Source organism: Psammomys obesus, unplaced genomic scaffold (genome assembly GCF_907164565.1).
Source record: "Psammomys obesus unplaced genomic scaffold, mPsaObe1.curated_primary_1811, whole genome shotgun sequence".
NCBI classification, from domain to species: Eukaryota; Metazoa; Chordata; class Mammalia; order Rodentia; family Muridae; genus Psammomys; species Psammomys obesus.
The window spans coordinates 21808675-21823504 of NW_026585894.1; the positions used below are offsets into that span (position 1 = coordinate 21808675).

At 36.8% G+C, this 14830-nt stretch overlaps 1 protein-coding gene across 1 annotated transcript in view; it reads right to left on the reverse strand.

The window, feature by feature from the left end:
* Otc (ornithine transcarbamylase) overlaps nt 1-14830 on the reverse strand; it is a 79159-nt gene that overhangs the window by 22259 nt on the left and 42070 nt on the right. The window contains exons 5-6 of the mRNA XM_055599531.1: nt 6258-6411; nt 4998-5120 (exon numbers count right to left, since the gene is read on the reverse strand). Coding sequence (XP_055455506.1) covers nt 4998-5120; nt 6258-6411 — 277 coding nt within the window. The remainder of the gene's footprint in view (nt 1-4997; nt 5121-6257; nt 6412-14830) is intronic.

The window sequence follows — 14830 nt, forward strand, 5'->3', positions numbered from 1 at the left end:
TAATTTGAACACAGGGAACTTCCCAGAGACTCATACTCCAACCAAGGACTATTTGTGGAGATGACCTGGAACCCCTGCACAGGTGTAGCCCATGGCAGTTCAGTGTCCAAGTGGGTTCCATAGTAATGAGAAGAGGGACTGCCTCTGACATAATCTGATTGGCCTGCTCGTTGATCACTTCCCCCTGAGGGGGGAGCAGCCTTACCAGGCCACAGTAGAGGACAATGCAGCCACTTTTGATGAGAACTGATAGACTAAGATCAGAAAGAAGGAGAGGAGGACCTCCCCTATCAGTGGACTTGGGGAGTGGCATGCATGCAGAAAGGGGAGGGAGGGTGGGATCGGCAGGGGAGGAGGGAGGGGCTTATGGGGGGATACAAAATGAATAAAGTGTAATTAATAAAAAAAATAAAAGATTAAAAAAAAAGGACTTACTCCTCTATGTTGCTATGGTGGTACCAGAAAGAAGGTGGTCTTTATCTGTCTGCTACCTTTGGACACTGCCTCAGCTATAAAAGGTCACCTCACTCACTCACACAAGCATACCCTTCCAGGTCTCCATATATTCAAGGAGTGATTGATAGGAAGATAGGAAAACCATACCCTCTCTTCCCAAGCCCACACAGATCCAAATTTTTTAAAAAATGTTCTGTAGGTCAACTGAGAATGTGGGTTGGGTCCAAGTCATAGCTCAATTCTCCATCCCCATACTCCTGCTTCCTTACCCTGCTCTTTCTCACTGCCATTGACTTCAAGCGCGCACTGCCATGGGCATCTTATATATCCCACACACTAAAATCTGCTTTCCAAGAAGCTCAGTTGGTAACAGGCAAGCCCATGTACATTCATCTGAAATCTGGCTTTTTTAAACATACTTGTCTACCATAGTTCTTCTCCCCTCACCAAATTCTGGAGAAAAGAAACTGCCGAGATATTGATTATGACAGCTGCAGATTTTTAAAGCAAGTGTTGCTATGCTCAAACTGCCAAAAGATCTTGGAGCCTGGTTTATGGGGTTGGGGGTTGGGGAAAGTAATTAATACAGGTTTGTGAATTTGGTAACTAATGTTGTGAACATCCGTACAGGTGAATATAAATAAAGAGACTTGGATATTACACTAGGTGCCTACTGCCCTGAAATTGTACTCCTCCCTTCAGAAAAGAGCATTTGAACTCTCTACCAATAATTATTCTTAGAGAAGGAATCAATAAGTCCTTAGAGAACTAGAACTTGGAAATTAGAAAATCACCCAACCTTGCACTCTCTGAACCACGACTTAGAGTGCAGAGAGGGATTCTTCACTCAGATCTCAGTTTTCAATGCTAAATCACTCGTTGGCTTTTACGTACATCTTAAAACCATATGAGGAAGGTGATTAACAAAACAGTTTAAATATTTACTTAGAACACTGTTAAAATCATCACCATCCATGGCTTATGGAACACTGTTGCAAAATAATGGACAGAATAATAATTTCTTTTGAACATGTAAGTTATTCTTGGTTCAGGCATGAGAAAATGGATTCCTTATGACTTTGGGAGTTGGCCAATGTTTCTTAAATTTTCAATAAATCTAGCTTTATCTTTAAGGGAAATAGTTCTATTAAGAAGTGAAGACTTACAAATTAATGACCAACCGCAACTTCTGCACTATCAGACTTTGCAGCAGGTTTGTTTGTTTGTTTGTTTTTCAATGCAAAAACAAAAACAAAAACCTTGCTCTCACCAGGATTTAAGTGGATTTTGGTGTACTTTCTCATTTAAATGAGTGCCCATAGAAGAATAATACTGAAATCACTCTATTGTGTTGGAAATTTTCTTTCAATGTTAATAAGACATTTTTGACATGCAGTAAAATGTTTAAACTGTGTATTTCTTCAACAGAATGGAGCCATTTCAAAGTCAGCTTATAGCAGAGAACAATTATTGTCCATGCACATTTTATCTGTGAAAGCAAATGCAGTCATATTTTGCCGTAATATGCCTGAAGGACAATGGGCAAAGTGGAGTGGTAAGTTCTCTGGCGCCTACAAGGAGAAGAGCAGCTTGCTACCCTGCTAGTGGCTTTCTTAAAAAAAAAAAAGAAAAAACAGAAAACAAAAAACAATAAAGAGCTGCAAGTTCTGCATTAGTAAGACATTTCTGTGGCCTGTTGTATCCCAAACACGTTATTGAAATCATGTTCTCTTGTGTTCCACACTCTAGTGAGAGTGTGCTCAAATATGTCATACCTAAGCTTTTGTTTCAGTGCATGCTAAATGAGAGGAGGAGGAGGATTTGTTTTGGGGGTCAACTCTCCACTCCCTAAAATTTTGCTGTAATAGGAGAGCTTCCAGAGCATATTATTATTATTGCATGTGCATGCCATTTGTTCTATAGCATGGCAGAGGTGTTTGGGAAAATAATGTCCTTTAAAAAGTCAGGGCAAGATATCTGATAAAACAGGGTCAGATGAAAGGGAAGGAGGTCCTCCCCAATCAGTGGACTTGGAAAGGGGCAGGGAGGAGATGAGGGAGGGAGAGTTTGGGAAGGAATGAGGGAGCGGGATACAGTTGGGATACAGAGTTAATAAAATGTAACTAATAATAAAAAAATAAAAAATAAAAGTCATGGCATAATTCAGTGGCAAAGTATTTAGGTAGACTATATGAGGCCCTGGCTTTGATGCCACTGCATTACACAAAACACAAACACACACACACACACACACACACACACACACATACACACAGAGGCAGGCACACTCATGCACTCAGACTACCCAATGGGAACCTCAGAATGTAGCTTTATTTGGAAATAAGGTCTTTGCATATATAAGTACTTAAGAAGAGGTCATAGTGAGTGGAAGTAGGCCTAAATTTAATAAGCCATTATTCTGAAGAACAGGGACATTTGCACATAGAGATATATGGACACAGAATAAAGATGATGGAGGGAACGCTTGGAGTAATTCAGGAAGGAGTCAATTAACAAATGGAATATGGCTGTGCCAACACCTAGATCTCAGACAACACCTTACTGTGCTTTTTGAGACACCTGGTTTGTACCCATTTGTTCTTGCCTAAGAAACTAAGTGAGAAGGATGCATTGACCCAAACTGACTCAGCTAGAACACCAGAGAACATGATTTTATTAACTTGTTTGGGATACAACAGGCCACACAAATGTTTTACCAACACAGAACTTGCAGCTTTTTTTTTTTTTTTTCAGAAGGCCACTCTCTGGCTAACAGGCTGTCCTTTTCATTGCAGGTGTCAGAGAACTTGCCACTCCACTTTGCCCATTGTTCCTTAGCAGTAACTGGTCCAGAAGGATGAAAACTCACTCTCCTGACTCCAGGTCTGGACAACTCTGAAGCATACCTTACATTCAAGTGCTCATTTGTTGTAGCAAGTTAAGCTTTCCCTTTACTGGGCATGCCATAGCACTAGGGTGACCAAATTATCCTGGTTTTCCAAATGCTCTGAAAATTTTAGCATTGAATGCCTCTCATCTCCAGAAATACCCTAGGATGTTTGACCCCTGTAAACAGTACCCTTCCTTAATTCTTCTCTTTCCTTTATCTCTTCCTACTAGTTCCCTGTGAGTCTCTTAAGTCTCTACCGTGGACATGTTAGTAGGAAACTCAGCTGAAGACACTGTTCAAGAGTCAGGTGGGTGAAGTGTACATGAGATACTCAAGGACTGGATGATTATTATTCGAGAAATAAAGCGATTTATCTCCATGCTATAAATCACGTTCCTGGCAGTTGGTAAAACAAACAAACAAACAAACAAACAAACAAACAAAAACCATCTCAAATACATGAAGCAAAAGCACAGAGAAAAATTTTGAAGTTCCCTTATATCCATCTCAGAGTGAGCCATAGGTGTGACTATTGGAAAACAACAAACACGTGCTTGGTGAGAGACACACTGGCAGGGCACATGATCACTGTAAACAGTTTTCTCCTAATGTGATGGTCAATTCTCTTACCACAAATCAACACTTTGTTTCTGAAATAATGTCTACTTAGGGAAATGTTCCTTATTAAAAGACTACTGAAAGGACATCAGAAGCTAAATAAGAAGCTTAATGGAGAGAAGAGAGTGGTAGGTCTGTGGTGTTTAAACTATTCTTGGCATATCCTTCAGGGTTGGTCTGTGCTTGATTCCCTCGTAGGGTTATTTCTTACCCATTCCAGGTTCTGTTTGTTCTACAAGGGGCAAGGGTATCTTAACATAGGACTATTTCTGGGGGGATGTACATTTTTTATTTTAGTGTTTTTATTTATGCATGTATATTATTATGTGGATCGAACATTTATGTGTTAAGAAATTCAAACTTTATACAAAGACTCTCTCCTGGTGAGGGGAACTCCCTTCTACTTCTAACCTGGAAGTTTCTAAATTTATGGAGGGATTGGCAACAACTGTTACCATTTACATTTTATGAGAATAATCAGGATAGAAAAGATGTAGGGGTAGTTTTCATAGGCACACGAGACTCAGATTTAAAAATCCAATGAGACCCTGGAGATGAGGTTTGAAATATAAAGCTGGATGCCAGCAAATGTGTCCTTCACAGAGAACTGACATTTTTGCTTCTTTAATTATTTTTAAATCAAATTGCTGTATTGAAGAGATTACAGCACCATTTCTATGCACTGAAGATTTTACATTGTCTGGTTTTCACTGCTTTCTTCAGGCTGTGTGGTGATAATGCACAAAGATGCCAGTCATCATAATGACCAGTATTAGGGCATTCAAAGGCATAATTCAGATGTGCTTTTATCACAGACACATAGAATAAAAGGCATCAGCCAAGACTAGTTTCCACTATAGAAATGAAAAATTGCACTCTTAGAAAGCCAGATACTTATTCAATAGAAGAGTTGGTAATAGAGCCTAAATTGTGTGGCCTCAGCTATGCTGTCCTTGGTCAGAAGCTTTGTTTCCACTGTGAAATAAACATCTGATTGACAGGGAAGTTATTTCAGGGCAGAGAGTTTACCTACCTTTGGAGTAGCTGCTTGAAGGTGCATCCCGAATTTTGCAGCACTCATCATTATGGAGTGCAGGATGTTGTTCCCATCCCCTATCCAGCTGAGGGTAAGACCTTTGAGAGAGCCATAGTGTTCCTACAAAACAAGAGGGAAAGGGGATCAAATATGGGGGCTGAAACCCACTTTTAAGCAACAGTTACTAGAGTTAAGATTTTGCCTTGAAATAAGTGCCTTATTGGAATAGACTATATTTTGCATTGTATTCAATAATATGAACACACAGTCACAAAACAGTACCTAAAATGTTCTAATGTCTTAATCCAAGACAGTACTGAGGCTTAGATTTTCATGAATTTTGACTCTATTTTATCATTCAAGGATTGAGCACTATCTTTATCCAGGTACAACCTTTGATGCTGAAGTTGAAACGAAAGAGACAGATAGCTACTACTTCCATGTTATTATATTCCCTGGTGTAAAGAAGTGGCTGGAATAATTCACAAGAAACAGCATGGTAGAGTGACTCTGAGAACATTGCCACCATCAAATGTCAAAAAACATTGCTGAGAATAATTTGTTAATGGATACAGTCATGTGTAAATTATAAAGGCATTCCTGGGAATTATAAATATACATATCATGGTAACAACTCTTTTGTAAGTTGTCAATCCCTCCATAAAATTAGAAACTTCAAGGTTAGAAGTAGAAGGGAGTTCCCCTCCTCAAGGGATAGTCTTTGTATAAAGTTTGAGTTTCTTAACACATAAATATTCAATCCACATAAAAGAATATATACATAGTATATATATAAAAGAATATATACATAGCATATATGTATATAAAAGAATATATACATAGTAGGTTTCATTCTAAAACAATAAATAAATCTAAAGAAATTGTTTCATGACCTTAGAATTTAACAAAACTGCGCTGAAGATGGGACTCACTAGCAAAGAGCTTTTCAAGCATGTATGAGGCCCAGGTTTCCATCCTCAGTACCACAAAAGAAAAAAAAATGAGCAACAGAAAGCAAATTGATTGAAAGAATAGATGTGTGATGGGCTAGAAGGGGTTGGAAACAGGCTTGAGAAGAAAGGGATCATATAGCTTTTTTAGATCAATGTATTGTTTTCTAGATCTGTAGTATTCACACATGCATACTTTTAAAGATAGACGTTTTACATAATAGCAATTAAGTAAATGGTTCCACTAAAAAGTTAGGAATATCTGTTGATTTTTTTTCTCTCCTGTAAAGCAAAGAAACACACCAACCTGGAGTGTGAGGTAATCAGCCAGGATCTGGATAGGATGATACAAGTCTGATAGTCCGTTGACAATTGGGATGGATGCTTCCTTAGCCAGGATGTCCAGATCTGACTGTTTATACACTCGAGCTAACACCACATCTGTCATGCTAGATAATACACTGTGGCAAACCAAAAAGAGATATTCTAAGCAGGTTTTGCTTAATAACCCCTTCTTTAATGCAAGCTCCTTAAAGACATGAATAAGTGCTAATAAATTAAAATGAGTAGTACAATATACCTATGAATGTGACAGACTGGAAAGCTAACACTAAATACACAGTCATTTAATGTAAAAGAGAATTAGTCACACAAATTAACCCACAGAGGGGAAGTTTTCACTGTTTCTGTAAAATATAAAGCATCCATGTAGCAGCTATGGAAACACACACAAAATCTCTAGGGGATGGTAATTAGGAACTAGTGGTGTTTGCTTCTTGGTTGGTTTTTAATTTTCAAGGAGATGCCAATTTTGAGCTAAGACTGAAAACCAAAACTACCACATTGCTCATCATATCAGTATTAGCAGCTGCTCAGTATGTCAAATGCCACCCAGATTTACTGACACCTCATCTCCATTGTGACTCCCAGAAGCAAACTTGCACATTAAAGGAGGTTCTTACTAAAGAGGGAATTAAAGCTACCATATTTTAAAAATACCATTAATTCTATGCTTAGAATCTTCACAAGGTAAGGAAAAATGCAAGAATAAACACTGCTTCTGAGGTAAGAGCCTATAATGAATGGCTCAATTAAAAGAAAAAAAGCATCTCAAATACTCCGAGTATAGAATAATTCACCAGTAAATATTTCCCAGTAAAATTTCCCTCATTAGAGCAACCAGCTGCTCCATATATCCGATGATTTGTGATAAAGGTACTTTGCTGAGTAACAGAACTTTCTTCTGTTACTATGCAGATGCCTGGATGGCAAATATAGAGGATGACTTCTGAATTTCTTAGTGTTTCAGATAATCTTCCAAAGTTTAAGAATCACTGTTCTAAGGCTCTAATAGTTATGTTAAAATAATTTTATATCTGCTTGCTTTTTGTGAGAATCATAATGGAAGTCTTCTTCCCAGTAGAATGCAAGTTTCTAACTCTACTGAAGAAAAGTAACTCAACGGAAGTAGACAACTCAGTAATATCTAAGTCACAGCCAGGTAAAAGTGCATGTTTAAAGAGAATAAATTTTATGATACCTCCAACCTAATAAGAGAGGTGCAGAAGTATGTTTCACTTTATATGAAATACTTTGAACTATTCAAAGTGTATGTAGATGCCTTCAAACCCAGTGGCTTTGCCTAGGTCCCACCTCCTGTATTTTCATCACCTTTCCATACATTAGCGACTCATGATTCATCAACAAATGTGTTAATCCATTGGTGATACCAGAGCACACATGATCCAATCACTTCCTAAAAGCCTCACCTCGGAACATTTCTACAATACTAAGCCTTTAGCACTTGAACTGTGGGGGATTATGTCCAATCCAAACCATAACAACCCCTGTAGTGGAAGAATACCCAGGTAACATGGAGGAAGCATCTCTGATTGGAAGACTTATGTAGTTGAAGGTGAGAGAGGAAAACAGTCCTGGACATGATCCTGGATTTGGAGCAGACAAGTACTATGTAATTTATCTCAGGAGGATTATGCTCTAGTAAATTCTATGCACTGTCCAATCACAAAGAACCTGGAAGTGAATTCTTGTAGTCACACTACAAACTAGCCTTTAGAAAGCAAAATTAATGTATGCAGTGTTCAGCAGCTGAGCCATTTTAGAGAGGTATGAATGCACCCATGAAATGTCTGTTGACATATGCTCTACAAGTTTGATGGCACAATAAAGGAATATAAAGATTTTTTAAAAAGCTGTCAGAAGTAACCAAGAGTGTAAGTGAATAAAGCACTTGTCAGGCAAGGGGCTGTAGTTCTACTCTCAGCACTGAGCAAAAATTCAGACATGATGGTGCACACCTGTACTTACAGTATTCTGAAGGTTTAGATAGGAGGATCACCACCAGTTCAAGGTAAGCTTTAGGTACATAGGAAGACACCCCCTCACCCTAGCACCACACATATACACACCAAGTAGAAATAAATACACATTCTAGTTCTTTATGCAGGATACAAAGAAAACTAGTACTTGGGATAATCATGGCCAGGCAGAATCTAAAGTCAGAATAGAAGATTGTGATGACAAAATGGTACAATATCCTGAAGGAACATGCTCTTTTCACCACTGATCCATTACAGCTATTCAAATCCCTGAAATAATCCTTGTATTCTAATAAAGGTCCTCTTGTGTTAAATGAGAGGGAATGAATGGGTTAATAACACACTATGTTATACTGGAAAGATTAAGATTTTATACACATATTAAGTATATTCATTTGATCTTAGTCAATTATCAAGAGTGACAATTACAGAAGCTGTTATTTTTATACCCCTAGATTCCTGCAAGCATCCTTAGCACAATGAGTTTGATCCTTAACACTGTTCTATTAAAAATATATGGAAAGAGAACTGTTAAAGAATATTCAATTCAACATCCTCGGCAGGATAAAATCAGAATGGGTCTGTAACATCACATTGTTGCCAGGAAGAAAGACATGGCAAGGGCACTGCTAATGAGGAAGTCAACTTAAAGGAGCTTCTATTTTCAAGCTATAATTTTTCATCGCAATAAAATTATTCTGAATGAAACTACTTCTATTTATAAAAGGCCATGATACTTGTAAGAAATGAATTAATATAAAGAAATTTACAAATGTAAAAGAGAAATGTTAAACATTACCCCTTCATTTTAAATGTATTTAAACAAGTAAGACTACCTATATACATACATACTTACATATATACAGGTACACACAGTATACATCTGTATGTATGTACGTATTTTCAGACAGATATTTTATATACCTAGTATTTTTAATCTGCATAACCTATAATTAATTAACATAATTTATCAGCTAATTGGTCTTAGAATCAATAGAAATTCTTTCAAAACTAGGCTCCATTAGCATTTGTGTTCTTCTACAAAAGAGAAGTAGCAGGTACTCCAGCAGTTAAGTAGCACCAGTTGTCACGTGACTTCCACTGTGATAGAACTGTTATTCCAAAATAAAGACTTAGTTAACTGTCAATCTAAAGTTTCAGATTCACTTTCTTGTTTCTCTGAATGGAAAATTTATCATGACTTAATTAATTCTAATGCAATGCAAAGGAACAAGGTGTAGTATGCTTTAACATATTGAGAAAGTACAAGAGTTGAATATTACAAAGCTGTGGCAATGGGTCATGTACTGTCAGAAATTAAAGGCAAACAAATGGAACCAAATACCTCATCTTTAAAGTTTCTTAAAATCCTAGAATGGATATGAAATAGAGCAATAAAAATCCTGTGGTAAACAGAATAATAGGTCACAAAAATGCTTGTGTCTGAATCCTCCAAATCTTCACAAAATGAATTGCAAGATATAATCAAAGTAAGTATTTGGAGAGAGGACAACTTCCCTGGGTTGGACTCTATAATCTCAGATGCCTTTATAAAAGAGAGAAAAGATGTAAGAAATGGGAGAATGTCCAGTAGTGAGAGGTTCAGGGATGAGCTGAAGGATGTGGGAAACTTCTGGAAACTGGAAAGATCAAGGATTCAAATCTTTCCTGGACTCTCCAGAAGAAGGCACCTCTCCTAATTCCCAAAACAGGAAGTTTGCTTTTTAGCTACATAAGCCATGGCATTTGAAATAGTATGTTAAAGAAGCAACAAGAAACAAATATAGCTCCATGACAAAAGTGAAAGCTATTACGATAAGATACTAGCCCAGTAGTCAACATCTGGAGTTTAACTCACTTTGATCTTAGCAACCAGTTCTCACTAACCAATCAGAATCAAGTGCTTAACAATTTACTTAAATTGTATCCCTGTCTTCCTGCAATTTGTTTTTTCTTTTCATCCTGTTCAAATTATTGAAACCCAGAGAAGATATTAAAACATGTACAGCCTAATAATGTTTAAGTTCCAGTACTGTGAAAGTATTTTTAAAAAGAGGTATAATGAGAGAGGGGGCTACAGCTGGGATACAAAGTGAATAAACTGTAATTGATTTAAAAAATGAATAAATTTAATAAAAATGTATAAGAATAAATAAAATAATATCTATGAAACTGGCAATAATATTATAGCCTGTTTTATCATCAAAATATTAATTAACTTTGTAATCAATGTGATAGTTTATGGTTAAATTTTCCTTTGTAAAATGCCTAGAGCATTCAGGAAAATACAAAAATACTGAAAGCATTTGATTAAGATTCCAATCAACATGGAAATGTTAGAGATGTGCTTTGTTCACTTCTTATACATTCAATTGTATAAGCAGTATGGGTCTTTTTTCCTTTTGTAGTGCTAGTGACAAAACCTACGACCTCAGGCATGCTACAAGTGCATTACCACTGAGTTAAACAGTCAGCCCTTACAATTTTTTGGAGAAATGCAAACTTGAATGCATATCAGAGTCACCAGTGGGAATTATGTCTCATTCAGAAGGTCTGGTTTGAAATCCAAGAGTTTGCATTTCTAACAAGCTCCCAACAAAACATAAGCTTGCTTATGTTTTGCTTTGGTAACCATATTTTGAGAGTAAGTGATTTAGAGGAATGAATTCTGTATTCTACTTATAGGAACAGTAAATGTTTGATGAATTCATATGGTTAATAGAATGGACCATAAATGAATAACAGTGTAAGGAATATTGTTGTACTAACAAAAAATTCCTTGGAAATTCATACATAGCAAAAAGGAAGCATGTCAAACTTTATCAAAAGCCCCACTTGGTCCTCTTTTAGCCATAGAAACTACAGGTGAGGTGACATTCAATGATGTGGCTATGATGTGCGCCAACGGGGAGAAACAGTTCCCAGAATGGTTTTCACATTACAAACACTTGGGGGAACAAAGATATTAAAGATGTGATTTGTGCATAATATTTTCAGTGGCATTGGTTCCTTCAAGCTTAAATTGCTATAAACAGAATTCACTCTTTTCATGCTTTCAGGCTAATAAAGATAATTTTAAAATATAAACAAACCTTCTCACTGAAAACAATGGCAAGCTTGCAGCTAGAGCTGGAGGAGTCCTGAAGCTTGTCATTTAAAACCCCAGCTTTAAATGTCTTAAGAACTTGATTATACTTGTTACAAATGAAAGGCTGACAAGTTAAAAATACTTCCTAGCTCTGTAAAGATTTGTCATTTTTCTCTCTTTTCATTTCTACTGAAAGGAAATGAAGTTTTACTTGATGTTTCATAGATTCCTGCAGGTTTTCAGATGGTCTTTGGTCTCTGCCAACAATTAAAGCAGAACAGCTTTGGCAAAATCTGGATTTCCTGTATTTAAAAGGTCTTGCACACACACACACACACACAAACACACACACACACACACATACACACACACACACACACACACACACCAGTGTGCCATAACTATTTAATAGCCAATACTGGAATTCTTCAAAAATGTGTACAGCTTAAATATTTAATACATCCTATTTTGTCTAGATGTTTAATATGTCAAACATCATTTGTTCCAGTCTGCACAGTAAAAGGAAAGAATGGTTGAAGATGTGATTTCAACTCTATTTCTAGATGGTTGTGGTATTATTACCAACAATATTTTTGAGTGGTTATTATCTAAAGGAGTGCTACTGTAATTATTAGAAGCTAACTATATCATTCAACAAAAGAAACATTTCTGCTTGTGGTGGTGGCACATGCCCATAATGCCAGCACGAAATATGCTGAGGCAGGAAGTTTGCTGAAAATTCAAAGCCAATATGGTTTACACAGTATCTCAAGGCCACCATACACACCAAAACTGTCTCAAAAAGGGGGATGGAGCAAGTTAGGGATATACCCCAGTGAAAGGGTACTTATTATATGAAAGGCCTCAACATAGCATTAAGAAAATTTCTTTCAAGTGTGATTTTATTCTCTAATCAAAAGTGACATAGAGCTTTTTACAATAATGGTTAAATCTTGGCCCTGTTTTAAAAAATGAATTGATTCTGGAATGTCTTGTCATCAAAGATGAATGGGGATTGCTTCAAAATGAGCCAGTTGGAAAACATAATATGTTTATATGTTTTCCAAGCATGGGACAATATATACATCCATAGGCTAACAACTGTGTGTATTGAGACTTTGAAATATATTAAAGTCCATGAGTTTATAAATCTGTTAAAATGGAAGAATATTAAGAATTACAACAAGACCAATTTCCAGTCATTTTGAAAGAGATCTTTCAGGCTGTAAAGTTCTTGATCAGAAAAGCCAGACTACATAAAAATGGAAGAAGGCTGTTCAGTGTGAGAAGACTGTCTTTGGGCTGGAGATATGGCTCAGTGGTTAAGAGCACTTGTTGGTCTTACAGAGGATCCGAGTTTGAATAAATGGCTAACAACCATGTATTCCTTCATCTGGAGTGCAGACATACATGCAGACAAATTGCCCTATATGTAAAATACATAAACAAATAAATCTGTAAAAGAAAAAAATGACAACAGGAACAAAAATGAATGCCCTAATGATAGGCATATCCATAGAGATTCTGATTATCTTGAAAAGGTGATCTGGATGAAATTTGCCAAGGATGGTTGATCTAAATGAATCCTTTCCATCACATAGTTTCTGTTCTTTGGTATGTTTTACTTCCATATAAGAATGGAAACTTATTTAGAAATTAACTTAAACACCCTTAATAATAAAATAAAGAGTCCAAGGTGGCTACAACCAGCACACATCTTATCTAAGACTCACAGGATCCAAAACTCCAAAATTGTGAATGGAAGGGTGGCTGAAGCCAGAACATTGACATTAAGGCTTCTTGAGTGAGAGGGGACAACCGTGAGCTAGGACAGTTTAGATCAAGGACACCCATAGATATCTCCAGGGTCTGAGAGTGGCGAATATTTGACTCCCCTGCATTCTTGTTGCCCCAAGCACCAGCCTCCCAGTCCCAGCCCATATGTTGCTGCAGCTGCTGCCCCAAGAAGGAGCCTTCGTGCTCAGTGGCTGAGACTGCAGAGGTGGCTGCCCCAAGTATGGGTCTCCTTATCTGGCTGCAAAAGAGCAGACACAGCTGAGCTGAAGGATCTCCTACACTTTGATTTGCACCTGTAGGTTGTAATCTGAGAGTAGAGAATAGCAACCCCCAAAATAAATGGATATTTTAATTCATTGGAAACACAGGAAAATGATCTCAAATCTATATTTATCCAGTTCTTAGAGGCACATAAAGAGGAAACAAACAAAGCTCTCAAAGAATACAGGCAAATACAGCCAAAAATTTAGGGGCACAAGTAGAGGCATATAGAGAGGAAATGAACAAACAACAACAACAACAACAACAAAATAGAGGCCATCATGGAAAGTCAGAAATCTACATTCAAACAGATAAAGGAAATGGTACAAGAAATGAAAAGAGAATAGAATTAGAAAACACAGAGAGGCCTGGAGAGATGGCTCAGAAGTTAAGAGCACTGACTGTTCTTCGAAAGGTCTTGAGTTCAATCCCAGGAACCACATGGTGGCTCACAACCATCTACAATGAGATCTGGTGCCCTCTTTTGGCATGCAGGCAGAAAACTGTATAAATAATAAATAAATCTTACACACACACACACACACACACACACACACACATAAACAGAAAAAAATCCTGGAGCTGGAGAACTTAGAGAAAAGATCAGGAACTATAAAGTTAAGGATCACTAACAGAATACAAGAGATGAAAGAGAGAATCTCAGGTGCTAAAGATACAGTTTCAGAAACTGATACATCTCTCAAAGACAAATAGAATCAAAAAAGTTCCAAAGACACACACATACAAAAAAAGAAAAAAAAAAAAAACAACAACCAAAAAACAAAACAAAACCAAGAAATCAAGGACTTCATGAAAAGACAAAATCTAAGAATAATAGAAATAGATAAAAAAGAAAATTCCAGGCTCGAAGGTCCAGAAAATGTTTTCAAGAAAATCACAGAAGAAAATTTTCTCAACTTAAAGAAAGAGGTGTAAATAAACATACAAGAGTCCTACAGAAAAAAAAAAACACCAAAAAAACCCCAAACAAACCAAAAAAAAAAAAAAGAGTCCTACAGAACACCAAATAGATTAAACCAGAAAAGAAACTCCTCACATCACGTCATAGCCAAAACACTTAATCTACAGAACAAATAAAAAATATTAAAAGTAGCAAGGGGAAATGGCCAAGTAACATATACATATAGACCTATCAGAATCACACCAGACTTCTCAACAAAAACTATGAAAGCCAGAATGTCCTGGGAAGATGTCATGCAGACTCTAAGAGACTACAGACGCCAATGCATACTACTATATCCAGCAAAGCTTTAAATCAACATAGATGGATAAAACAAAATATTCCATGACAAAACTAAACTTAAACAATATCTACACAGTAACCCAGCCCTACAGAAGACACTAGAAGGAAAACTCCAATCGAACAAAATCAAA